The sequence below is a fragment of the Petromyzon marinus genome, chromosome 33 (genome assembly GCF_048934315.1).
Source record: "Petromyzon marinus isolate PM22_M1 ecotype Great Lakes invasive population chromosome 33, UKy_Petmar_22M1.pri1.0, whole genome shotgun sequence".
In the NCBI taxonomy this organism is placed as follows: domain Eukaryota; kingdom Metazoa; phylum Chordata; class Hyperoartia; order Petromyzontiformes; family Petromyzontidae; genus Petromyzon; species Petromyzon marinus.
Window position 1 is genome coordinate 2,237,773 of NC_133699.1, and position 27,871 is coordinate 2,265,643.

Here is a 27,871-nt window from a genome sequence, read left to right on the forward strand (position 1 = left end):
ATAAAATAAAACAATTAAATTCTCACGTTTCGGCCACAACACAAGTGGCCTGCTTCAGGTGAAGCGCTGTCCTCCAGACAGTCTCGTCCCTTCACCTGATGAAGGCCACTTGTGTTGTGGCCGAAACGTCGTGAGAATTTTATTGTGTTATTTTATTTTATTAATTTATTATTTTATTCTCATTCTACGTGACTTTACCGAAAGAACCAAAGAAGATGAATCCTTGCAGTCACGAAAGTTTAAATAGAAATAGCTGTGTTAAAGTCAAAGTTTAAATATCAGCAGAGGCATTTAGCATATGAACGCTAAAGGACTCGAACTACCAACTATCATAAAATAAACCACAGCGTCTTTTTAGCGCCATCTGTCGGAGCGATGAGTCGCTGTTACAATCCCGAAAGCCCTCTCCACAACCGATGCGAAGCACAACGTGGGGCGATTGACTCGTCAATTTCGCTTCTTCAAGTCGAACCATGACCCGGAATCTCTGGCAATTCGCGGATGAAGAAGGAATCGTCGGACGGCGAGAGGAGTTGCTTGATTCGTCCTTCGAGCGCGCCACCCGCTTGTTTTTCCCTGCCACCCTCAGCCAAAGAGTGTCAGCGCAACTAATCAACAACGTCTTCTTTGGTTCTTTCAGTAAAGTCACGTAGAATGAGAATAAAATAATGAAATAACACAATAAAATTCTCACGACGTTTCGGCCACAACACAAGTGGCCTTCTTCAGGTGAAGAAGGCCACTTGAAGAAGGCCACTTGTTTTGTGGCCGAAACGTCGTGAGAATGTTATTGTTTTATTTTATTATTTTATTCTCATTCTACGTGACTTTACCGAAAGAACCAAAGAAGATGAATCTTGGCAGTCACGAAAGCTTTAAATCGAAACAACGTCGTCGTCTTCTTGGTTATTTCGGTAAAGTCACGTAGAAGGGAAACAATAAAATAATAAAAATATAAAACAATACAATTCTCACGACGTTTCGACTGCAACACAAGCAATCATCATCAGGTGTGAAAACCACAGCAATACATTTTTTTTCTTCAAATTTTCTTGCTGTGGTTTTCACACCTGACGATGATTGATTGTGTTGCAGTCGAAACGTCGTGAGAATTGTATTGTTTTATATTTTTATTATTTTATTGTTTCCCTTCTACGTGGTGACTTTACCGAAAGAACCAATAATATGAATCCCTGCAGTCACGAAAGCTTTAAAATAAAAAAAACAACGTCGTCATCGTCATTGTGATCACACCCACGTCGTCATAGTCATGTGAGCGGCGCTCGGCTGCCAACTTCGCCGTCAAAACGCGGAAACTCAATTCTCAGTTTCACATCCGTGTTGGCTGTGTGGATCAAGAGCCGTCTCTACGAAGGGACTGCCTGCTGCTGCTGCTGCCGCCGGGGTGGGACGCATCCTCTCTGTGTGCGCGTGTGTGGTTGTCTTTGTTGCTGATATTCACCGTGTGTGTGTGTGGGGAGTGTTAAAGAGGCTTGGAACTGAAGATGCCCGGCTGGTGGTGCAGCAGCATCCTGGCCCTGCTCGCTTGCAGCTTCCTCTTCCACGTGGGGAGCGCGGCGTTCTCAGGCGGTGAGTCTCCACCGACGTGCAGCAGGAGCGCGATTGTCTCTCACTCTCTCTCTCTCTGTCTCTTTCTGCACTGGAACAAACTTATCCCTCTCCACGTTAAGCGGTCGCCTTCGCTCACTAAAGTTTCCGCCCACGAAACACAAACTCACTCACTCTTTGGTTCTTTCGGTAAAGTCGCAGTAGGCGAATATAAAATACAAATAATAAAATAAAACTGAAAATAACTCAATTAAATCGCGACGTTTCGGAAACAACACAGTAAAAAAATTTTTGCTTTGGTTGTCCCACCTGATGACGGAAGCTTGTGTTGCTTCCGAAACGTCGCGATTTAATTGAGTTCTTTTCAGTTTTATTTTATTATTTGTATTTTATTTTCACCTACGCGACTTTACCGAAAGAACCAAAAAGTATGGATCCTTGCAGTCACGAAAACTTAAAATCTAGAACAAACTCACTTGTTACCCCTAGCTCAACCCCTTGATCTCCCTCTCTTAACCACCACCACCACTGCCACCGTTCCCTCTCCTCCACCATGCTCCGTTTGCGTGGCTTTCTTTCACTCGTTCACGCCGTTCATTCCATCCATTCGTCGTCAATTTATCTTTCGCCGAATTGACGACGAATCGTCACAGATTTGCCCACCTCATCTCCTCCAACTTGACAATCCGTGCGTTGTTGTGCCGTCGTCAATTCTCTTGTTAAGCGCCTCGGTTTTAAGGCGCTTGTTTAAATTACGCCGAGGTAAGACGAGCGATGTCAGCCGAGTCGCGATTTTTACGTCGTCTGGCTCGGCGACTATTCGAACGATCGCTTCTCGACACGAAGGCGTTTTTTTTCTTTTCCCGAGCGACGTTTTAAAAACGGCGAATGCGAGCGAATTGTTTGAACTCGCTTGCTGCAAAGTGCTTATCGCCTAATTCACTGCTGTTTGTGCCACTTAAATACGTTGGGGGGGGGAGGGGTGTGGGGGTCGTGAAACTGCGAAAGGTGATGTGCCACATTTACGTCGGCACGACGGGCACAGTATCTGGTCTGGCGGGCTCCTCGGCCCATCATCCCGCCGGGATCGATACAATAGGCACCAATTTGTGGGGTTGAGTCAACGGTGACTGTGCTATGGACAGACTCGCCCCCGCGATGGGAATGTGGAATTTCAAATAAATCAAATTTCATTTATATATTTACAACACATTTATATATTTACGCGATATAACCCAAAAACCTGTGTTATGTATGTATTTTGAACTTGTTTTGCACTGTATGTCGCTAATCGGAGGTGCGGGGGGAGGACAACCAGCTCAACACAACAAAGCGTTTCTCAAGAAATTAGTTCTCAATCTGGATGTTAAAGTGCATAGCTCCAGTGGCTTTCTGATATCGGAAGGAATAACGTTCCAGACGTCCAAGTGACATGCTGTAGACATAGACGAACAGCACACGTGTCAATCCACTGCTAGACTAGGTCCTCTCCACGGCCGTGTGCGGCTCGTGAGAGTTGCTTGACCATACTTCACCACTCGCTGGTCAGTGCAGGCTTGGTGAATACGAGGGGACACGGATGCCGAGTCGTTCGCCATGTCTTGTGTGTGTGCACTCTTTATTTTTCAATTTCAGATCAACGTAAAACCCCGTCTCTAGCACTCTCCCCTCACCGCGGCTCTCGTGCCCGATGCTAACACTAAAACCATTTACTGCTGGATTTATATTATACCAGGTAAGGCCCACTGAGCCCATATATAGCTCTTTTTCAGAAGCGATCTGGCCAGAAATGATAGCTCAACATATTGACTCATCACGTGAACATTTATAGCAGCCAAATACTCTAAACACGTGACGTTGATTCTAAATGTGGTGGGAAAAACCGGAGGACCCTGAGAAAAATGCACGTGACCACGGGGAGAGAGAGAGACGTGTAAACTCCAAATATACAGGTGTCAGGGTCGGGATCGAACCCATGACTTATACTAGGCGAGGGAGTTAACGTCTCGCTCTCTGCCCGCTTGAACGTTAATGATTCGCCATCGAGGGGTCTGTATGGCTAAGGTCCTCAACGACTGGACGGCCAGATGCATGTGGCAACGTGCGTGTGAACATCTGCGTTGCGCGTGAGCGCGTCGAGTATTTGTGACATGGTACACAACAATGCCTTTCGCTGAACCCGCCCCCTGATGCCCACGACGTAGCATAACCTCGAAGAAGCCAACAGCTACCTGGCATGTATGGTGACCGGCCCATCCTAACAACTGAACCTCATGGCGGGACCCCGGGGGTCCCATAAGCCCCCCGGCTCTCGCATAGATGCTTAATAATTTTGGCGTGGAAAGCCAAAAGGCTGATGGACTTAATATATGCTTGTGTACATGTGAACAAATAGTGCACCAATTTTGCTCTGGCAATGACGAGGCTGAGCGGTAGCGCATTTGCGGCTTGTTGCAGAGGTGTTCGTGATTGGAGCCCGGCAACTGCCCTGGTTAATACTCTGGGTGAATAAAATGTGAATACGTGCCTTCTACTTGACAGTGGACGTAAAGATCCCATTAAAGTATTAACAAAACTATCGGCCATCACGTATGCCGCCGTCATGGTCCAAAGTACCAAAATTAAAGCATTTACCCATAAATTACATAATTAAGAACCATCACTGTCATCACCCCAACTGCAAAACTATTGCAGACGTTCCCCGAGACACAGAGCGCCATTTTGTGATGGCATTGGCCTACACAAATCGCGCGTATACCACGTGTACTCATGGTTTGATTCAAATTTACAATCCGTGCTCGTTATGTGGAAAAACCCAGTCTCTGACTTTGCTTGTGTCTCTCCTCCCGTAGGCCGGCATGCATGGATCACTCGGCAACGAATGCACACTCATCGCCAGCTGCAGCTGCGCCAGCACTTCTGGCAGACGGTGAAGACGGAGCTCACCATGCCCAACTCCATCCTCTCCGCAATCCCCCAGGAGAGGTTCCTCCAACAGCCGCTCGATCACTTTGACCGCCGCACCAAAGAGACGTACAAGCAGGTGACGCCGATGCCCTCTGAACCCTTTCCCATTCCGAGACATCGGCAAGTTGCAGGAGTTGGTATCCCCCGTTCACCGCTGAGTCTTGGAACGCGCAAGTGGTTCGCGTGGATTTTATTGAGAGACACAGTAGTGCCGCTGTTTTTAAAGACACTATTCTCACCACAGAAACTGTAACGACCGCACTCTATGACAGCTGAAAGGGTTCATATCCTTGTTCACCACTCGGAACCACCTCTCCCTAGGCCTGCTTCCTCGAGCTCAGCCCTTGGTGGTTTCATGTTCATCATCTTCCTTACCATTTTGTTTTTCCTCTCTTCTCGCGGCGTTCTCTAGCCATCTGTGTTGACTTGCCGTCAGCTTTTCCTCAGATCGCTATGATACGAAGGGGCTGTGGTGTTAAAAAAACATATTTTGCCGCTTATTGCAAAGATCCACGGTTCTAACTTGGCAGGCCGCCTTGGTTAATCCTGCAGTTGTATTAATGGTAAAATACTTGCTTTCTGCTTCACAGTGGACATTAAAGATCCTGTGGCGTCATTAAAAATAGTAGGCCGTTGTATGTCAGCATCGTGGTTCAATTATGTCAAATTTGTCAAAAACTGCCTGCAAATTACTCCAACGAGTTTGCGCAGTGATATCACCCTCGATTAAAATACTACAGGCTATGTCTGTGAATCATTGGACCGTCCTTTGTGATAGACTTGCGCAATAAAAATGGCCTGCGTACCAAATGTACTAAAATTATTATTTAATGTTCGTAATTGTATTTGCCTGTGTTTGTGTGCATCCAGCGTTACTGGGTGAACAACATGAATTGGAAGAAACCTGATGGTCCTGTGTTCCTTTTCATTGGAGGAGAGGGTGCCCTGTCCGAATACGATGTGCTCGCGGGCAAGTGCAAACTGACACACACACACACACCTTTCCCACACCGATACAAAGACAAATATCCCCATATATACTTTTAACAGACTGTTGGGGCAAGTGGTGTTAGCGAGGACTTACCAAGGCCGGCACGGCACAGGAGAGGTGGATGGTCAACACCATGCCTGCCCACCTTTGTCTCCCCAGTGCTGCTATGTACGCAATGCACGAGGCGCTCCGTTAAGGCTGCGTCAACCTCGGAAGCCCCAGGACCGATTGATATATTCACCGCTGTTATTGGTCATGAGTGGGAATTGAACTTGGGTGTCCAGGCTCGTAGCACTGTCCACTGACGCCTACACATCCACTTCCCACACAATCAACGCAAACACGAACCCGCACTCGTACATATTGCATTCTAGATAAACAAATTAGATTATTATTATTATTAGAAATATCCATTCCAGTGAAATTAACAGCTTCAAGTTCCCCCACCAAACAGTACATGTGTCGCCTACACGTGACTCACAATATATTTAAATTATCCATGATTTAGGTTTTTTGGGTTACATTTACGCGATCTGTCTTTAAACCCGCCACCACCCGACACAGCCAATTACTAAGGTTTGTGACATAAACAAAACATGCCAATTCGTTACTAATACAACACACCAGTGTGTTGGAGAGAAAATCCACAACATTTACAATCTGAATACGACGTTTCGCCAGTAATTACAACTAGCTACGTGTTATATTAAAATTAGTATGTTGAACATGTTTGGTCAAATTTGATTGAACGTACATGGCTCACCATCATGACCACAGCCTCCCCACCAGGTCCTTCCGGTCAAAATGAGCCATTGGTCGACTGTGCACTATGCAATGCCTCGTGTGAGCAGCTCGACCGGCAGGGCGACTTGCAGTCGGGAAGCGAGGTTTCTGACACCAGCCGCCCCCCTCCCCACCCTGGCCGTGCCGCAGGCGAGCACGTGGAGCTGTCCGCCAAGTACGGCGCGCTGGTGGCGGCCGTGGAGCACCGCTTCTACGGGGAGAGCATCAACCCCGACGGCTTGAAGATGGAGAACTTGCAGTACCTCTCCAGCCAGCAGGCGTACGCATGCGCACCACTCGCCGGCTGCAGCACTCCCCGGCCGCATCACTCGGCAGCCACGCCAGTCACTGGCTGCAGCACTCCCTGGCCACACCACTCCCCTGCCACACCACTCCCTTGCCGCATCATTGTTCCCGGACACACCGCTCTACGCCCATACCCCTCCACGGCGGCACCACTCTTCAGCTGCACCGCTCACCGGACTCGCCACTCTCTGACCGCAGAACTCTGTGGCCACACCGCTCTCTTGGCCACAGCAATCTTTAACCATGCCGCAATACTGACCGTGTGTGTGTTGTGGTGTGTGTGTGTGGGGAGCGGTACTGTAGCGGTTAGCGCGCTGTGCTATGAATCTGGCAAACCCGGGTTCGATTCCCACTCACGGCCAACACCAGTGACAATTATCTGAATCGGTCCTGGGCCTCCCCTAGGTCGACTCCGCCTCAAATGAGTACCCGCCACTGGGGAGACAAAGGCGGTCGGGCGTGGTGCTGGCCACCCACCCCCTCGTGTACCGTTCCGGCCTTCATAGGTGCTCGCTAACAGCACTTGCCCCTACAGTCTGTTAAGGCTACACGGGGGATCTTTGTCTTGGTGTGTGCTGACTTATGTGTGTGCGACTGTAAATGTGTCTGTGTGTGTACTGACCATCGATGCAACATTTTGTCTGTCTTAGCCATGTCTAAGCGTGTTGGTGATGTCCATACACCCACGGCAGCCGCTGTTTGCCAGCCCATGCCAACTTTATTGTGTGGCCTGTTTACAGTTGGAGAACTTTGCCCTCGTGCAATGAACATTGCTGTGAGATATTGTCCCGTTGTGATGTGCTCTTGTTGCTCATGATTCAGACTGGCTGACCTGGCCTCCTTCCATGCTTACCTGGTGGACACTTACAACCTGACTCGGAATAACACCTGGATCTGCTTTGGGGGCTCCTACCCAGGATCCCTGTCCGCCTGGTTCCGACTCAAGGTATCGAGAACAGCTGCTTGACATTTAGCATCATTGCTTTGCGGTTTGCCTGCCCGTTGACTAGCAATGCGATATCTCTGAGCTTTACGGGTTAAAAAGAACGCGTAGGTTAATCGCGGTGGCGCTGAATGGCTCTTCGAAGTGTTCGCGGGTTCTTCCGCAACTGAATTCAGGTCATTTCAATCAGGGGACCACGAGTTGGATGGCAGTTTCCCCCAGGTAACCCTACGCACTGATCACACGCAGCTAATTTTCCCCTGATGATTGCGCCTCTGGTGCTTTTCGCAGTTTCCACATTTGGTGTTTGCGGCCGTGGCGTCGTCGGCTCCCGTGCGTGCCCAGCTCGACTTCCAGGGCTACAACAAGGTGTGTGTTGGGTGGTGTCACTTGGAGCTTTTCACTGGCACCGCGACGGATTGCAGAGGCGCATGATCTCCGAATAAAATTATCCCGTCACTGAACCGCAGTCGTTGATAATAATAGAACGTGTTGAAAAAAAAAACAGATTGTATTTCTACTCTCATCATGCTTTACTCTTTTATTATTCAACATCGTGAAAATATTGTAGGCTGCCATGGTGGAATGGTCAGCAGACTGGACATTTAATCCAGAGGTCACCAGTTTGACTTTATTAGCACGGTTGGCTAAGTATGGTGCGAAAGAAGTTCAACATGCATACATCGCTCAGAGCGGCGGTTGAAACACCGGACATGTTTAGTAAATCCTAACCCCCCGGCAGCAGATATAATGTTTACACCACAGTTAGTTCAGGTCACGTGTTGTGGGGTAAAATGTGGGTGCTTCCACCTCTTCCAAGATGCCTTGCGAACATGGAAGAGTAAGTCGAATACCTTTCTCGTTTAGAGGTGGCTCTCTGGAGTTCCCTCTAGTGGAGCCCTGTCCAGCAGCAGTGGCGTGAGCAGGCAAATTGCAGGGCTGGACCTCTATCTGGAATTAAAAGAGAGTGAACAGTTGAATGAGGCTCAAGGCACAAAAAGAGTTAGCTTATATTTTTGGCCGTGAGAAAGTTGTGCACCACTCCACTATCATCAGCATGCTTATTTGTAATATCGAAAAGTCAAAATTGTGGATAACGAACTAAAGTATTTTTAAAAATTCTAATTGCTGAGTCCGGACGATAATAATTACGCCCTTGCTTTTTGACGCTCTGATAAACTCGGGACACTTATTTCTGGATGGACCACCGTGACGGGGATTGTGGGTTGTTCTTCCCGCAGGTCGTCGCTGCGAGCTTGGCAGACAAAGTCGTGGGAGGCTCCGACAAGGTGCAGATTTTGCCTGGAGGGCAAAAACACAATTTTGGTTAAAAACAAGAAAAAAAGTAGTAAAAACTTACAAAGTAAAAAAAAAAACTCGTTTGCCTGGTTCTGCTGATATTAAACAAGTTAGGAAATATCATGCTTAAGCATGGGTCTACGTAGCACTATCCCACACGTCTCGTCTGCAGAAGTAATTAAATAGAATTCTGGAAGCTCATGTGCGGCTGTCAGAGCAAAATTCAGCTTATTTCTTGAAACACTTTCATTTTGCTCTGGTTTGGGGTTTTGTGCAACGCTTTGATCAATTTGCGAGGTTTTGAAGACGGTTTGTCCCTAATAGGGACACAGCTTTGTACTACACTTTCAAAGAGAGCTAATGCATAAACACTGTCACCCAGAGTGAGAAAGCAATCAAAAATAAGACTGTAAGAATAAAAACGTTCAGATATGTGTTGGGATTGTGCCGCATGTTGAGCGGCAGGATGGCCGATGGTTAGCTCCATGTGCTGGGAGCTTCTTCAGCAGCTAAGTTTATCGTCGGAATTTACGTGCAGCTCCTGAAGAACATGCAACCACGTGGGTCGAAACGTTCGGAACATTATGCCGAAGAACGTGTGGTGGTACAACCCGAAAACACGTCGGAGAGTTTTCATTATTGCTACGGTATTATTTTTGAATGTGAAAATGTTTATTCGTTAGCTGCCCGTCCGTAATGGGGTGCCAGCGATAACCCTTGTAAACTCCAGCCAATAGGAATCAACGTGGAGCATTCAGGTGTCTCTATTTGGACCTTGCTCGATAAAAATGATGCAGTTTTATCAAAGGGCTCCTCAAAACACATTAGAGAGCTATACAACACAACCGCAGACTTACTGGATTCTGTATTGAAGATGCCGGATACAGTTTCAAGCCAAATGTAGCCTCTTAATTGCTAAATTTGCTTCTGCGAATTATTCAGCCCGGCGGGGAGCTGAAACAATAACAATTTGCGTGTTCAATGCTCGTACACCACGCGAAATATGTCATTTGTTTGGCCACATTCCATGTTCGATTATGGAGGATCTTACAACATGCATTTGCCCACATCATTACCTGGCTTAAGCCACAAATCGATTACGAATCACGACATTGACTGCAAAAACCAACGTGTTTTGTGGGGTTTAAAGGGTTGCCCGAAACACATCGGAGAGCTGTACGGCACAACCGCGAATTCGTACGCGGGGCAGCACAAAAAAAAAAAAAACTTAATGTCGTTTTTTTGTTTTGTCAACAGTGCTTGTCCCGAGTCCGCGAAGCATTCGCGACCGTTGATGCGAAGCTGACCGGAAAAGAGTTATCGGGCCTGGAGCGAGATTTCAAGTCGTGCGTACCGTTCGCCGGCCCTGACGATCTCGCGCTCTTCGCCAGCAACCTGGCCGACATCTTCATGTCCGTGGTTCAGTACAATCGCGAGATGCCCAACTCTGACATCCGGGCCCTGTGTGCCGCGATGATCGACACGGGCAAGAGTGCCTACCAACAGCTCGTCGCCCTCAATGAGGTTCGAAGCGCTGTGCATTTTTTTTTTTAATTCACGACACAAACCAACTATGGTTTACGCGCGAGCTGCGCCCATCCGTCTGTCGTGATAACTCGTAAAAAGATGATCAAATGTGAATTTTATTTTTACTATCAAGTCGTGTTGCTATCGGGGACTCTGTAGAAAACCGGCCAAAATTATCAAAAGGTTTGTCCAAAACTTGGCGATGAAATTCCAGCGCCACATTGAAAATCCACTTTCTGGACCCAAAGGCGATGACGTTACAATCCATGCGCGTGCCTCGCTTCCCTGCGACGTCAGGATGTGTGACACCACACATCCTGACGTCGCAGGATGCGATGTGCTGCTCAGAAGGTAACGCATGTTGTGAAGCGTTAGAAAAATCCATGCGATAATTTTCATCGAGGCTCTTTTGCCAGCGGGCAGAGATTCTGTCTTTAATCAGCAGAGGGCATCCACTTTTTGTGTTTGAGCCACACACAGCATTTTCATCAAAACACAGATGTGCTCCATGTGATGTCAATGTACCTGCTTTAGATTGGTACCCCGCCGAAATTGTAGATTTAAACTAACAGAACACCTGGCGCACACAACGCACGTGGCAGACAGGAAAAACAAATGGAGAAGCTTCCCTTTAAAGTCCTCTCCAACACACGTGTGTGAACGGTTTGACCCTTTTGTTAGACCAGGTGAGAGCAGAAAATGAGACTCGTCTCTTTCGAAAATAAACTGAAAAATGCGTATAGGTGCGAGTAGAAAGCACAGAGTAAACTGCTTACACGTATAACATTTAAATAATATTGAGTATTTTTCACGCGTATATGTCTTTGTGTGTATATAAAAAGCTAAAGACGTCTGTACTCAATCAACTATACCTCCCGTAACAGTATATTTTATACGTCTTGCCAATTCGGATTGTGGTTCGATTTTCCACCACAATTACCCACCCCGCGTACTTTATACACGTGTACGGAGACGGGGGCGGCCCTGTGTCCTAACCGTTCAAACCCGTGTACGTTTGTGTGTTGGCCATGCAGAACTACTTGAGCATCGAGCAGCGGAATTGCTCCGACAATACTTACGCCAACTTCATCGCCGACTTGTCGAACACGACCGCGACCCGGGTCGGCGTGGGCATGCGCCAGTGGACCTATCAGACCTGCACCGAGTTTGGCTACTGTGAGTAGGGGGCGCCACGGTGGCGAGATGTTAACTCCCTCGCCGGGTGTACAGGAGGTCACGGGTTCGATCCAGACCCTGACGCCCTTTATATTTGGAATTTGCACGTTCTCCCCGCGGTCGCGGGAATTTTTCTCCGCAACCTCTGCTTTTTCCCTCCACATTTAGAATTGCGCGTTTAGAGTATTTAGTTGCGGTACATTTTTCACATGGTAAGCCACTTCATCGAGCTGTTATTTGTGGCCAGGTTGCTGCTGAAAAAGAGCTACATAGCTCAGTGGGCCTTACCTGGTAAAATAAAAATTGTTTGGTTTAGTTTTAGTATAATGTGTGTGCACTTCGCACCCATGTGATCTGTCATCATCAGTCATGATCAGTCCACTGCTGGATTAAAGCCTAACCCTGCTGCCGCCATCTCTCGTGGTCCTGTGATATAACGATCCGTCTAGAACCTGCATACGAGATGATTTCATCGTTCCATCTCCATCGTGGACGTGCTGTCCAGGAGCATTCCCTCCATTGGCTGCCACTCCTTGCTTATTCTTGCCCATCAGACGTCAGCCCTTCTAGTGACGTCCTGCCCTAGCTATGCCATAGAGGTCATACATTTTATTTAAAACCACTGAAAAACTTGAAGAAATGTGACACCACATAGTAGGCATGTAATAAGGCACCAAATTAATCGATTATTATAGTTGGCCCTTACACTCTTAATGCATGAATCATGTAAGACTCAAATCGGTAACATTGTGTGTAGTGAAGAAATCGAGACAGAAAGGAATGCAAAGAATACAAGAAAGGTGATAAAAATCAGACATAACCACAACCCTGAATCCTTAATCACTGGGCAATGAATGTGCGTGTGCCCCATGCTTTCTTACAATATTTCCTCTATATGTACACGCTGGTGCGGTAAAACTGTTAGCAAGTTTACTTTATGGCAAACATGGCACGTCAAGGAATGGTGTGGCCAGCACATTCACCATAGCCGGTGATGTCCACTCTGAGCACCTGGTACTCATTTTAGGCTGAATTGTCCTAGGTAGGGCCCTTGAAAGGTTCAGATGTTAATCGTCATTGCTGTTATCCATAGCCTTGGAATCAAAGCCAGAGCCGCGGGAATTATAGTGCAGTGTGCAAACCACCCAATGCCCCCACTCCACACAAGCCCACGTGTAGTTAATGGGCCAGAATTGAAATTAGTACCACCTGTGATGGCAAAACAATGCTGTCTGTCTTTATATGTGACCAATAAAAGCAAATTAATATCTGATGACATCACTTATTTTAAATGGTTATCATATTGTTCATGTTCCAACATTTCTCATGGTGCCAAACATCGGAGTTACTGACGTCATCTCCAATGTGAAAAAGTTAATTTCCATTCCTGATCCTTGGCCGGTGATGTTCGCCCATCATCGCCGATTTGATGTCCCTCTTGAGGTCCAGACTTAATACCTCCTTCTCTCCTCTACCGTTGGCTTCGTCAATTCTTAAGAATGCTCTCTTCCTCAATTATTCACCACCCATTCGCCCTTCCATCTCCATCCTAATCGGAAAAACCTCCCGTTCTCGCTCCGGTTTGCGTAAACGGGACGTGCCGTTGCACCGCAGTCGAAATGCACCGCAGTGCCGTTTCCCGCAGTAAAGATTGAATTGCGTGCCCGTGGTTTTTTTTTGTCGTTGTGAGTTTGCGTTTATTTACTTTGTCTGAATGTACTGCTGACGTTTAACACGCCAAGTGCAGCGTCTAGAGACGCTTGGATATTCAGACGCTATCCATGCCGCCGCCACGGTTTTGCCGCTGGACGTGGAACCGTCGAAGTGAAAATTATCTGATTTGGACTCTTGTGCGAATGCGCACAACGCGGTGCATTTTCTTTAGAAGTGCAGAGGGAGAGGCACCCGCGTTGGCTCGACGCCACAATGTACAGAGGCCTCTGCCTCCGGGGTGCTCTGAATGCGGTCGGGTGGTTATTCATGATTTTGTTATTTTTCCCAGTTGCACGACATTTGGGACCCTGCCTCAGTGAAACGTTTAGCGCAACCGGAATTCGGAGGTCGCCGGTCCGATTTCCATCTTCCGGCACGGCAGTTGAAATCGTTTTTTTATCTCCCCGGCAGATTGAGTGTGATGGAAGAGGGTGGGGGGGGGGTATAGTGTGGGCTACTACCTCCTCTTTCAAAACGCCTGGTAAAGTGTGAAAGAGTTGGTCAGCTGTCCAGAGCTCTCTCAAGTCGAACAAGCAATTGCAGGCCTGCCCGTTTTGCCATTACATTGCGATTGCGCTATCGCCCGCATGTCATGAGGCGAAGAAATTTTAATTAGGAATGCAGCGGCTGGGAGTGCATCGCCGCGTGTCAGAAAATGGACCCGGAAATTGACTTCACCGTGCAACTTCTGAAGTCACTTAAACAGGCCTCTTCATTTCGCACCTTTTGTATACACTGCCAAGAATGTCCGTCGCACGTCAATAAAAAACGAAATTACGTTTAAATATTAGAGCTGGAATTTTAGCCAAAATTAATTCAAGAAAATATTAATTAAATGCGATTTTGATTTTTTTTTTTGCTTGCGCAGATGTCAGTGAGACCATCAACTCGCTACACTTGAGAACCTCCATTTAAACATCTAAATGTTCCAAGCTTCCATCCCAGGATCTCAGTGGTGCCTGCTCGTGCGATGCCACTTGGGGTCAAGCGTTTTTATCCATCCGTCTCTCTCTCTCTCTCTCCCCGGCATGTGCGTGTGTCTGCGCGCGCGATCCAGACCAGACGTGCGTGAGCGAGCGCGACTGCCCCTTCCTGCAGCTGATGACACTGAGCTGGAACCTGGATCTGTGCGGCCGCGTCTTCGGCGTAGACCCCGCCTCCGTCGCCAGCGCCGTGCGCTTCACCAACGAGTACTATGGCGCCGACCACCCCCGCGGCAGCCGCATCCTCTTCGTCAATGGTGCGTCGCTCGTCCTGCCGTCCGCTCGTCCGACTGTCCGCTCGTCCGACTGTCCACTCTCCGTTTATTTAAATTTCCGGAAGTCTTCTGCTCTTTAACGTAACGCAAAGGACCCAGTTAATGTTTTCCAGAGTAAATATTTTAGAATAGTGTATAACTGTTTTAAAGCTTTCGTGACTGCAGTAATACATAATCTTAGCTCTTTCGGTAAAGTCACGTTATTTTATTGTTTCCCTTCAACGTGACTTTACCGAAAGAGCTAGGAATATAGTGTATAACTGTTTTGTGGCTGTCAATCCACATTAATGTTTTTTAAAGTATGATTTAGAGGGTTTTAAGATCCACCTTCTCCCCTCCCACACCTCCACCCCGGTCGATGGATTGTCACAGTTCTGGGTGGGATTCAATTCAACGTTCGTTTTTTTTATTTTACAATCGTGAACGTGGTGTCCAGTCGTGGCTCCAGGTGTTACACGAACCCATTACAACGTATATAGAAGGTAAAGGTGGTAAAAGGTGCAGCCCTGCAATTACTCATGAGCACTGCTACCAGAAGGGCCTCCACTAGAAGGAGGCCTGCTCTTTGATGCTGGCCAGAGATCTTGAAAGAGGTGGGGAGTAGCCACACTTTACCCCACCACACGTGCCAATAGACTTATTGCGGTGAACCCATTTATACTGCCGGATGGACAGCTGCATTAGCATCTTGCAAGTCAGTTATGCTAACCGTCATTACACAACAGCAGCATCCTCGTAAATGTAAAACTCCTCATTATACAAACATCAATTCTTAAAACGCAATTCATTCCATGCGTCGTGAACTCAAAAATCGTTATCAAATTGACTATTCGTTGCGTCGTTCCCCCCACGGTGTCATTCTCGTCGGTGTTATTTTCCGCGCGCAGGTGACATCGACCCCTGGCACGCTCTGAGCGTCCTGCGGAACGAGACCCGTTCGGAAGTGGCAATCTTCATCAACGGCACGGCGCACTGCGCCAACATGAGTCCCACCTCTCCCAGTGATCCTCCGTCCCTCACGAACGCCCGGCTGGTGAGTCCAAGCTGCGTCACGCGCAACGGACGCGCCATTCGCTCCGTCTCTGGCGCTGCGTTGCCCCGAGCCAGATGCGGGTGCATTACGAGGCCAGCGCGTCACGGTCTGGGTCCGGTTCGGCACGGCAAATAGGCGGCGAGTAACCAGCCGCACTTGCGCGGCCCTCGGGGCTCGCTCCGCTCGCCGGGATGTGCCAGCGTCACTAAACGTTCTGGCCGGGATGGCCTCCGTAACATCGTCGCCAAAGGGGATACGTCCTGCAACAAGAATCGTCACCACCACCACCAACAACAACACCGCACGTCACCGGGCTGGTCAGCGCGAGTTGGTGTGGGGCGAGCAGGATAGATGTACAGTACAACAAATGGATTTTGCCGCGCCCGGCTCCTGCTGCCCACCGCGTAGCCGCGCCGTAGCCACAAGACACGTTGGTTGCACGCGGTGGTCACCCATCCGGGCTCAACCACGGTTAGCTGCTGAGATGTGGCACAATCGGGCTGCATTCCAGGTTATTTGACGCCACAGTGGGAACAAAAGGGTTTAGTCGGCTGAATATGAATCGCCTCTGAAAGCAGCCACTCCTGTTTTCCACCTCAAATAGACTTCAGGGACCCGGTGTGCAAGCCGGTAACGTCACCGCACGAAACCCGTTCACCATAAAAGGAGAGGTTTGCTAATCGCAGGTGATTGGGTTTGTGCACTGGCTCATAATTGCGTATTCCCTCGGTAATTCTACCACTGGTTGTTTCACATCTGACTTTCCAAAAAGCAGGGTTTATATGTGACTCTCTGCGGCAATTAAAGGGCAACTGTGAGAAACCGTAGCACCCTTGCAAAGCCGGCTCGATGGAATGTGTGTACGTGCCGCGAGATAGCCGGTAGGAGGTTAACCCTGCAGAGGTATACGAATGGCTCAAGGATTTTTGAATTTAGGTGACTATTTTGTTACATTATTTTGCTTTGCCTTGCACACTTGCAATTGCAATTTAGTATGCACGTCGTACGTTCTCGGTATACGTCACCCATCTCACCCACTCGTAGAGGTTACGTTCACTGCAGCGGCAAAGAAAATAGATTCCTGAGCAAGCAATGTGATGTAGCCATGGACAATTATGCATTCATTTTTACATGTCGTTGGATGTGCTATTCATTGTGTATGCATTTATTGCATAATTTGTAGATTTATGTTTACTGCCTTCATCTCAATTCGTGCTTGCCATGTGCCTGTGTGTGTGTCAGTTAATACCCTGGGCACCCTTACAGATGATATACTGCAGGTTAAATATATCTTCATAAATACAACATAAAATAAATCGTGTAATTACTTGGGTGGGGAGGGGGTGAATCACCTCTCCTACCCAGCCATGTATCATTTTTTTAAATGTTATCGATATATCGGTGGTAGGTGGATTACTGCATGACTGTGACAAGACTATGGCAGCTTGAGAAGGCACTCATCTAGCAGAGGATTAATTATATCTGATGATCATTACATATTGTTTTTATTATTCAGCCCAGTCACCAATGACTGCACCCAATCACCATCACAGTGACATTTTTATTCATCACTTTGCCTTTATCTCTGAGAATGGAAATATTAATGTGACTGCCGTGCAATAAATATTTCTCCAGCGGGACGTTGTAGAGAAAGAGCACACCCTTGTGTGTGGAGTAAAAGGGTCACTCTAAGGGATTTCAATAGCAGTTCTACGAAATCCTCTTCTGTGGGCAGTTATCTATCACATGGGGTGTGCGCTGCTCAGCGAGAGTTTCCGTGTTGATGATGCAACGGCATCAACACGATTGGAATAAAAGTGGTAGGGGAAAGACGGAAGAGAAATTATCAGAGGATCCAAACGTTTGCGATCCGTCAAATGCTGCACACGTAACGTGTCTTCGTTTCCTTATTTTTCGTTTTGCAGAAAATTGACGAGCAGGTGGGCGATTGGCTGCATCAGGCGAAGCGTCGCCAACTCCTCTGACTCGGAGCCCCGAGTCCGTGTTGAGGTTTGGGTTTACGAGTCGCCTTCCACCCTCCCCCACGTGGAGTCTGTCCCCACCTTATGCTCGCACAGCGTTCTTGTAAGGGAGAAGCCATCGAGATTTTCCCCGGGTTGATTTTGCGATTTTTCTCACTGCAATCGTGCGTTGTGATGACGTTTTGTAAATACCTCGTGAATTTGTTTTTGCTTTTTTTATAATTGACACCTTCTGATTGCTGTGGTATGCTTTGGTATTGTCTACTTTATCGTCAAGTCTGTGTGCACTACTGCGATTTTAAACGGCGCTAAGAATAAATAAAAGATTGATATTTTTCAAATATGTGTAATATTTTTTTTTTAAATACTTCCTAGTACTGTGATAAGAGTGCAGCACGTGTACGTTAGTACAAACCCCACGAATGCATTTGTAACGGTTTCCAACTCGGGATGAAATTGTGAATGCATATTAGCTCCATCAGTCTGTCCATCTGTCTGCTCGTAATACGTAGTCGCATTCACGATGATCCAGTATGAGCGAACGCTTCGTTGAAAGTTGTGTTTTTAATTGAAGACAACTGAAAACTGGCCAAATAGATGTAAGGGTTACCCAAAACATGGGAGACAAAAACAATTCCAAGAGGACTTTGTAAATATGTAATCACATTTTGCCCCCTCCGCTTGCATACTGCTAACGATGAATTGCCCAACACAAACGCATGTCGGATATGGTGGCGACGTTGGTTGAGTTGCGATCTCACGGAGGTCAGTGCGGGTTGGCAAAACGGGCCGAGTGGCTCGGGACCACTTCAGATGTCAATCGTCACTGACGTTAGCCATGTCTGGGAATTGAACTCAGTTTGCTGGGCTCATAGATAACCTCTGTACCACCACTCTACATCGCCAGATGTACAGTACTGCATGGGAGACGCAGGATACGTAATCAATGATTATTGTTGTTGCTGAATTGTAACACCCATGTATAGCGCATATGGTTGCAGCTTCAAAATTACAAAAGCATTGATTGTGAAATATACATTTGACGACGCATCATCAACATAACAAGACGGGGGTCACATTAAGCTCGCGTGACCAAAGATTTACAACGTCAAAAAGACGGATCACTGAACTTAATTGAGCTTAAATTTTGATTTAAAGCTTTCGTGACTGCAGTAATTCATATTCTTAGTTTTTTCGGTAAAGTCACGTTGAAGGGAAACAACAAAATAATAATATATATATATATAAAACAATAAAAAATTCTCACGACGTTTCGACCATAACTCAAACGGTCGTCTTCAGGTGTGTTGGTTTGCATAAATTTATTTTTAAACGGCGCATTTATTTATTTATAAAAAAAACGTTAGCGCCACGCGCAACGATTTGGCAGTTTATTTAGGACTAGTCCATCTATATTCTGAAAAGAGGAGGGGGGAGACGAAATGTTTTCATAATGTATGCTGTCTGAAAGCCATTGTAAGCGTGAACAATCAATTAAGACCTGAAATGGTTTATCAAATCTTTCCAATGATTGCTAAGATAGAATCCATCTTCTCGGTTGAAATTGTCTCTGTGCTTGTATATGTGGATAGCTTCATGAACGAATCTCTCATGGAAGCCAGATGGCTTACAAAGAACCTCTGTCTTGGAAAAGTCAATGGCATGTGAGCCTACTGAATTAGAACAATGATCTGCCACGGCCGAGGTGTTGGTCCTACCGTGTTTAAGGTCTGCTTTGTGTTCACGAATGCGGTCCGAGACATGGCGTTTGGTTTCTCCAATGTAACTACTACCAGAGAGGCAACTTAGTTTGTAGACACCAGGGTATTGTATGTCCGGAATCACATATTTTACAGACGGAACCAGATCACGGATTTTATGTAATGTGTTGAAACGGACCTGGATCTTGTGTTTATTCAAGATTTTGGAGATCTTTTTTGTGATCCCCGCAATGTAGGGTAAAGTGATGGTTTTGAAAGGCTCCTCAAGAGGGTTCTTCTTCATGGTTTGAGTGATAGCTTTGCGGATTGTATAGTCGGAGTAACCATTAGCCCTAAGAGCTTGGTGTACGTGCTTGAGTTCACTGCTTATGTGTTCCTGGTCGGATATGCATTGGGCTCTATGATACAGAGTCTTGATGAGAGAATTCTTCTGTGATGGATGGTGGTGGGAATCCGGTTTCAGATAAGCATCCGTATGGGATGCTTGAATGGGCGGTCGCCTTGCGCAAAAATGAAGGGGGTGTTGTCGGTTGCTCCGGCTGTAGTACATTGTCAGCAGAGGGCAGTGCAGCCAGATCCATTGTGCTGTACTATCCGCCTCGCCACCCCCAAACCCACACTGACCAGTATGGTGAAGTATGGTCAATGAGCTCTCACGACTCGCGTTGTGGGTGTGTTCTCATCAAGCACTGCATTAACCAAAGGGCTGTTGTGCACGCAATATGTTCTGGCATTTTGCACATCTGAATTTCCAAACATCGTTTCACAAACGCTGCAAGCATCGTTTCCATTTTTGGGGAGTCTTTTGGCACTTGAAGCCTGCTTCACAGTTTCGGTGACCTTGTGGTTTTTATTTTCGCCCAATAATGTCCGCCGTTGGAGGAGAGAGATGTTTGGAATTCCGCTGTCTGTTGAGTGGCTTAGTCTCCATACCGAAGAGAATTTCCAGGGTACATTCAACCATTAATCCCTACTTTTCTTCGCTTGTTCGGTCTGGATTGGTGAAAATTACCACGCAGAGTCTACTGTGTACGGCTCGAGCCGAAGATTGATGCGTTGCACATGGTTTGCTTTTTTTTGCTTCTGAACAAGAGCCATTCGTTTCGAAAACTGCTTTGCAGTCATGTGATTGCACCCACCCACAAGTGACGTCATCTTTTGGCAAAGCCGCCTGCCGGGATGTCGAAGCCTGCTTCTTTTTCCCTTTGCTCAGCCATTCGTCGCTCTCGCTCTGGAATCGCCACGCGATGTGGAGAGATGGGATCGTTGCCAGCCCGCAAAGCTTAAATATGCCCACCCTTAGCACTTAGAAAATTGCTAACGATTAAATATGCCCAATAAACATTTCTTAATGTGTTTTTCTTTTTTTGCCGATGATCAAATCAACCAAAATGGCCCCAATTTCATCAGTGGATAGACAAAAGGGCTTGACGTGCACACGTGGTTTATTTGTGCACCAACCTAATTATCCTGATGGCTTACGCCCACGCACGGCTTCCAGTGAAGCATTGTTAATGAACACTGAGTAATTAAACGTGTACCCACTTCTGGCCAGCCAGCGGCAAATAAATGGCAATTTGATCACTTGGCATGGGCGAAAGTGCGGATACTCAGGCCTCTTCCATGGTGTCTGAACAGTGTGGAAGAGCAGGCCAAGTACCCTCTCGAGGGCATGCCCTTCTGCCAGCAGTGAGAAAGTGCGGGGATGCCCGATTGAGCTGTGGAGGGGTTAACGGGGAACCTTTCCGTTCACATAAATCGCAGTTGGCGCGCACCGCTGACCCCCACCTGCTGTAGAGATTCGGCGTCAATCGGACACGCGTGCCGCAGTCCGGCAACAACCATCCTTGTCGTCTCGTGTCGTTCTCTTGGCTTTTTTCCCACCCACAGAGGGTGGGCGGCGTGAAAGTGCCTCGCTCCAACTCGCCGTCTCTCCGCATCGCCAATCTCCGCCCGCGTTGTCAATCTCTGCATCCCCAATCCATCGCTTCGCTCGTGCCTGGCGGTGCCGTGGTCTCGCTTCCCTTCCGCCGACTTTGAATCGATGGGTCCGATTGTTGTCGCTCTGATTCGCGCTTTCAAACGATCCTCTTCTTCGTGACGCACACCTCTTCCACAAGTGGCAAAAAAAATGACCCGCAGTGCGACTGCCATCTCCCCAACCAATGGCTGGTACCGCGAACGACCTGCATTGTACGGCGGCATGGGCAGCATTACACGAGCTACTCCCGAAGCTGTCGCACGGCTCACATGCTTAATACCCAGAAGAAGTATTTACACATACTTGCCATACGCTGGAAGAAAAAGTGGGTGAATCATCCCGTGGAAAATATAAATCTGCGAGTTAAAATGCAAACAGTCCAAACGTGTTGTTGATTTCAGGATCTACATTGACACATTAACATGGAGTCTTGGCACAGCGGTTGTTAGTGCGATACACTATAAACCTGGTGGCCTAAAATCGATTGCTGTCCAACAGGAGTGATATATCTCAGCCAGTCCTAGTCACCCCCTTCACCAGCCCGTACTGACCAGTGTAGTGAAGTTTGGTTTTATAAGTCCCACGACCGACCAATAGAATGGGGAGGCCTTCACCCAGAAGTGGACTGCCAAAGGGTCGCAGATGTAGTTGTATTTTATTATGGACACTCATAATTACATATCATGGGGGAGATGTGAATGGATGATGGGAATATCGCTCAGGGAAAGGGGTTGGAATGAAGAAGCCCTAGTAGGGGCTACGAATAGTATCTGTAAGTTAAGGAAGGCTCACTGTGTTTGAAAGAGACAAATAAGGTGCATTTAGAAGGGCTATGGAGGTTAAAAACCCATAGATTACCATACAGAACCATGGGCTTATACAGAGACCCATAGATTAGAATGGCTAAGTAGACGCCACTGGCACAGCGCAGGAGGAGTCGAGGGAGATTGGGAGGTGGTGAAACGAGATATGAGGGCAGTGGACATGATGAGAGAGGAGGCACAACATAAAAGCACGTGGAGAAGAAAAATCTAAGCAGCCGATGCCATGTGACCAATGAGATTTTCTGGCTTGGAAGAAGACTTCAATGCCATATTAAAAGGGCGACATCCAAAGATAATGAACACGTGGGACTGCTGTGTTACAAGACATTGTCAGGCACAAGGGAGGCATTTAGACTGCTCTGCAGACTCCTACGCATTCCAGTCCGCGTGCCAGGAAGCCTTGAGCATGATTTCAGGTCCCCGCATAGCATGATGCACGATTCTTTCTCGTGGAATGTGCAGCGTGCACGTTATAGTTGCCACGTGCAGCTCGGTTGTTGCCGTATTCTCCCGTTTATAAGACGCTCCGGGAAAGTAAGACGCACCCCAAACTTGTGCCCGGTGCCAATTTACAGAAATTTGGTGATACGCAGACACATCTATCAGATTATAATTATGCACCCAACAACTTTTGCTTTCAAATAGAGGGAAGTGGGTCTTCATCTGGAGAATACGGTAGTATACTGTTTTTTCTAAATCCCTCAGTCCCAAGAAGAATCAGGAGAATACTCAGTTACAGACATATTGCGAATTCCATCGATCGGTGTTTGGCTTGCGGAAGGAAATCTGAGCATCCAGAGAAAATCAACTCATTCGAGGATGTAACACCCAAAGCACCGCGCAGATAGATTCCAGATTCCGTTGCTGTCATGGCCAATACGCAGCTCAAGCGTCTGACGCCTGCCCTCTCCAAATAGTCACTCGGCTCTATGGTAACCAGGCTCAAAGTCCTGATTAGCTTCTGGGATCTGACAAGATAGGACAGGCTCGACGGTATGAAAAAAAGGTTATCCCGAGATAGAGCTGCTCATCCCGAGCGAGTAATACTGGGAAACGTGCACTGCCTTTGTACGAGTCGCCTATGGGCGTCGTTCTCTGGTCTGACACTGGTGAGACTAGGCGCGTGGTTAATGCAGACTTAATGCCTTGACAAAGGCATCTATTTGGCGTTGTGTATTCTTGCCAGAAATGGTAAAACCTATTCTTATTTTTTATACTTTCATATTGGCAAAAAGGTCCCATGTGATACAGTGAGGGGAAAAAGTATTTGATCCTCTGCTGATTTTGTACGTTTGCCCACTGACAAAAAAATGATCAGTCTCTAATTTTAATGGAAGGTTTATTTGAACAGTGAGAGACAGAATAACAACAAAAATCCAGAAAAACGCATGTCAAAAATGTTATAAATTGATTTGCATTTTAATGAGGGAAATAAGTATTTCACCCCTCTGCAAAACATGACTTAGTACTTGGTGGCAAAACCCTTTTGGCAATCACAGAGGTCAGACGTTTCTTGTAGTTGGCCACCAGGTTTGCACACATCTCAGGAGGGATTTTGTCCCACTTCTCTTTGCAGATCTTCTCCAAGTCATTAAGGTTTCGAGGCTGACGTTTGGCAACTCGAACCTTCAGCTTCCTCCACAGATTTTATATGGGATTAAGGTCTGGAGACTGGCTAGGCCACTCCAGGACCTTAATGTGCTTCTTCTTGAGCCACTCCTTTGTTGCCTTGGCCGTGTGTTTTGGCTCATTGTCATGCTGGAATACCCATCCACGACCCATTTTCAATGCCCTGGCTGAGGGAAGGTGGTTCTCACCCAAGATTAGACGGTACATAGCCCCGTCCATCGTCCCTTTTGATGCGGTGAAGTTGTTCTGTCCCCTTAGCAGGAAAACACCCCCAAAGCATAATGTTTCCACCTCCATGTTTGACGGTGGGGATGGTGTTATTGGGGTCATAGGCAGCATTCCTCCTCCTCCAAACACGGCGAGTTGATGCCAAAGAGCTCCATTTTGGTCTCATCTGACCACAACACTTTCACCCAGTTGTCCACTGAATCATTCAGCTGTTCATTGGCAAACTTCAGACGGGCATGTATATGTGCTTTCTTGAGCAGGGGGACCTTGCGGGCGCTGCAGGATTTCAGTCCTTCACGGCGTAGTGTGTTACCAATTGTTTTCTTGGTGACTATGGTCCCAGCTGCCTTGAGATCATTGACAAGATCCTCCCGTGTAGTTCTGGGATGATTCCTCACCGTTCTCATGATCATTGCAACTCCACGAGGTGAGATCTTGCATGGAGCCCCAGGCCGAGGGAGATTGACAGTCCCTGCAGTTACGAAAGCTTTAAATCAAAATTTAGTTCTTTTGTGTTTCTTCCATTTGCGAATAATCGCACCAACTGTTGTTACCTTCTCACCAAGCTGCTTGGCAATGGTCTTGTAGCCCATTCCAACCTTGTGTAGGTCTACAATCTTGTCCCTGACATCCTTGGAGAGCTCTTTGGTCTTGGCCATGGTGGAGAGTTTGGAATCTGATTGATTGATTGATTGCTTCTGTGGACAGGTGTCTTTTATAGAGGTAACAAGTTGAGATTAGGACCACTCCCTTTAAGAGTGTGCTCCTAATCTCAGCTCGTTACCTGTATAAAAGACACCTGGGAGCCAGAAATCTTTCTGATTGAGAGGGGATCAAATACGTATTTCCCTCATTAAAATGCAAATCAATTTATAACATTTTTGACATGCGTTTTTTCTGGATTTTCTTGTTGTTATTCTGTCTCTCACTGTTCAAATAAACCTACCATTAAAATTACAGACTGATCATTTTTTTGTCAGTGGGCAAACATGCAAAATCAGCAGGGGATCAAATACTTTTTTCCCTCACTGTACGTTCAAACGGCGAGTTATTATTCATCGGTTGTTGCACAATGTCCCCAGTTATTCAGCAGCGAGCACCGTCCTGCATCGGCTGCGTGTGAAGGGAACCCTTTCTTCACACCCCTTGTGCGTCGCGTAAGCGAAAATAGTTTTTCGAGCAAACGCAGCACAGCAAAGTGGTTCAAGCGTTTTGGCACTGGAAGCACCGCTTCATATCCAGTGACAGAAATCGCTTTCTGAGGCAAGACTGAACTTGAGCCACTGGAAATGTTGCGGCGTGATATGACCCAAGGACTCTCTGCTGCGATGCAATTGTTTTTTTTTTGTTGCACGATGACAGCACGGCAATGAATCTTGGCGTCCCCGTGTGTCGCGCTTGGTTTGCCAAAACGAACGATGGGGCTGCTAAAATACCTTTAGACTGAGACACTGCGCCGGCAGCTGCGACGCGTAATCGCACAAACATGTATTTGTTGTTAGATTATTTTACCGCCGCGTCTTCGCTATCGAGTGTGCGGGCGGTGCGGCTGCGCCGAGACTCGGAGCTGGAGGGGTCCATGCCAGCCCCGTGGGAAACAAACGGCGGGGAATTTGACAGGGGGCACTGAATGGGCCATGCAACTAACTTCTGGCGGTGCCATGGTTCCTATACAAATGGCAACAACACCGTGAAGATTGTATCCGTTCAAATACGGGTAACATCGCCTGCAATGTAAGAAACAAATGGTTTATACTTTTGGAAACATAATATTGGAAACAACAAACTCATGAAGGGTTGCTACCTCCTGAGGTACAACAAACAGCAGGGCATATCATGAGAATAAAATAACCCACAATAGCGAAAGAGGGTTAATTCATGTGAACGCATTGATTTGAGAGTGGTGTTGTTAGTAAAGGTATGGAACAAAACACGACTTGTAAAGTCCTGAGAAGACTTACAGCTTTCTCAAGACAGCGACCTCAAAAAGAGGACGATCCTGGGAAACCAGGACAGTTGGTAACCGGATATCTCACGCACACATCATGTCGGTATCTTCAGAGGGATACTGTACAGACTTCCTCGGACTAATCTCATCCACAGATGATCAGTGGCCAGGGCCCATGAAAAGCGCTTTGTTCATTTGTTGTTGTTTTTTTGTCATACAGCTAGTACCCCGAGACTAGTATGTATGCATGTTGAACTTCTTTTGCACCGTGCTAATCGGAGGTGCGGGTGAAGGACAACAAACTAAACACAAAAAGCAGTTCTGAAGAAATTAGTTTTCAATCTAGACGTAAAAGTGCATGGCCCCAGTGGCTTCCGAATATCGGAAGAGCATTCCAGACGGCCAAAGAAAAGCGCCTCTGAAGGCGCGAGATGCGGTGGGCGCCTTTGTTCGACGGTTCGCCAAAAGCCACTGTTGCTGCGAGGATGACTGCTAAAGAATGGTAGTACAGTAGTTGGTTACCAGTGGCGTGGAAGGAATTAAATGGGGCCCCGTGTCCAATTTCCCTTATTTTCGTGGCCTGGCACCTCGGCCTTCACGTCCCGTGGGCTCAGTGCACACTTGAAAGCTTATGCCACTGGCGTTTATACCATATTCATTGAACGTGGGCTTCACTTCTCACCGAGTGTTTGTTGAGGTCGCGGGTAGACTGGCGTAGGTGCGTGGCCGATATCCACAGCCAGAGCGAGAGGTATACGGGATGTGGTGTGCCGTGCGATCGCTGACCCTCTGAAATTTGGCCCTGCGTTTTCACCGTAAAGACGCCTTGAACGTCGGTAGATATTGTAGGGTCAAATTTCTACCCGTATCGTGCGCGTAGAAATGGCCTTTGGAAAAAAAATTACGAATTAAAATTGTTGCGATAACAACGGATGTTGACGACGTTGTGGCTGATAAACAGCTTTGCCTTCATCAGCATCACCCTACTTTCCTTTTCCCGTTCCTTTTTTGCTTCGAGTGGTGCTTTTATAAATGCACGTGCATAGCTGCGTGTAACTACGTAACTACTACTGGGGAGCGATAGTGTAGCGGTTAGCGCACTGCACTATGAACCTGGCGACCCTGGTTCGATTCCCGCTCACGGCCAACACCAGTGACGATTATCTGAACCGGTCCTGGGCCTCCCCTAGGTCGACTCAGCCTCAAATGAGTACCTGGTGCGGTGTGTAAACATTGCCACTAGGGAGACAAAGGCGGTCGGGCGTGGTGCTGGCCACCCACCCCCTCGTGTACCGTTCCGGCCTTCATAAGTGCTCGCTAACAGCACTTGCACCTACAGTCTGTTAAGGCTATATGGGGGATCTTTGTTTTTGTAACTACTAATGAACTTAAATACCTTTGTCGCACTTATTATCAAAGACAGGCGAAACATATCACTTGTGAATGCGCTTTTGATTTAAACAATCTGCAAATATTGACTTGCATGAATGTATATGTTAATACTGCATGCAATATCACTGGGTGCATGTGTGTGCTTTATAAATGCAGTTACAAGCAAATAAAACTATACGGCCCTTTGTAAATCCACTGCTGGATGAAGCTGGTCTCCCGACACGGTGTCAATCATGGGAGTTGTCTATACAGTCACTGTATTAAACAGTCTAAAGTCACTGCATCTGAAATTATTTCACGAAAACAGCGTGAACGTGCCAGGGCACCGTCCAACCTTCACATGCCACGGCTGCTGTTACTGGGGTAAAAAATCATGTTGAGCACAACGTGTACACGGTGAAGGTGGTGGGTTTTTTATTTGCCGAAACAATCCACATTTTGTATTTTCTTTCCTTCTGTTCTCTTTGCTAAAAGTTATTCTACAGTGTGGTTTTCCACATTCCGCCGTCCTGTTGGCAGGCTTGGACAAACACGGGTTTATTACAAGCTCGGTCCTTCCCGGCAAAGAGGAATGCGGCTAATTTCCCTTTGGGTCCACGAT

At 47.2% G+C, this 27,871-nt stretch overlaps 1 protein-coding gene and 1 long non-coding RNA gene across 2 annotated transcripts; one reads left to right on the plus strand and one right to left on the minus strand.

Annotated features, from left to right (window-relative positions):
* The first annotated feature begins 1,275 nt into the window (after nt 1-1,275).
* LOC116948295 (thymus-specific serine protease-like) lies at nt 1,276-17,888 on the plus strand. Its single transcript, XM_032964816.2, has 12 exons — nt 1,276-1,590; nt 4,422-4,612; nt 5,407-5,506; nt 6,461-6,590; nt 7,439-7,562; nt 7,851-7,928; nt 8,801-8,848; nt 10,116-10,382; nt 11,420-11,561; nt 14,332-14,514; nt 15,420-15,565; nt 17,491-17,888. Exons 1-12 carry the CDS (start codon nt 1,506-1,508, stop codon nt 17,548-17,550), a joined length of 1,554 nt encoding a protein of 517 aa, XP_032820707.2. The 5' UTR covers nt 1,276-1,505; the 3' UTR covers nt 17,551-17,888.
* On the minus strand, nt 14,917-21,388 carry LOC142929709 (uncharacterized). The gene is made up of 2 exons (XR_012945862.1): nt 21,057-21,388; nt 14,917-15,825 (listed from the first exon to the last, which is right to left on the minus strand). It is a non-coding gene; the product is annotated as an uncharacterized LOC142929709 (long non-coding RNA).
* Nucleotides 21,389-27,871: the final 6,483 nt, after the last annotated feature.

What these genes read in the sequence shown, in the direction of transcription:
- LOC116948295 (XM_032964816.2), top strand. Translation starts at nt 1,506, where the DNA reads ATGCCCGGCTGGTGGTGCAGCAGCATCCTGGCCCTGCTCGCTTGCAGC. An exon ending in AGCTCGTCGCCCTCAATGAG is followed by an intron (nt 10,383 to 11,419) that starts GTTCGAAGCGCT and finishes TTGGCCATGCAG; the next exon opens with AACTACTTGAGCATCGAGCA. An exon ending in CCGCATCCTCTTCGTCAATG is followed by an intron (nt 14,515 to 15,419) that starts GTGCGTCGCTCG and finishes TTCCGCGCGCAG; the next exon opens with GTGACATCGACCCCTGGCAC.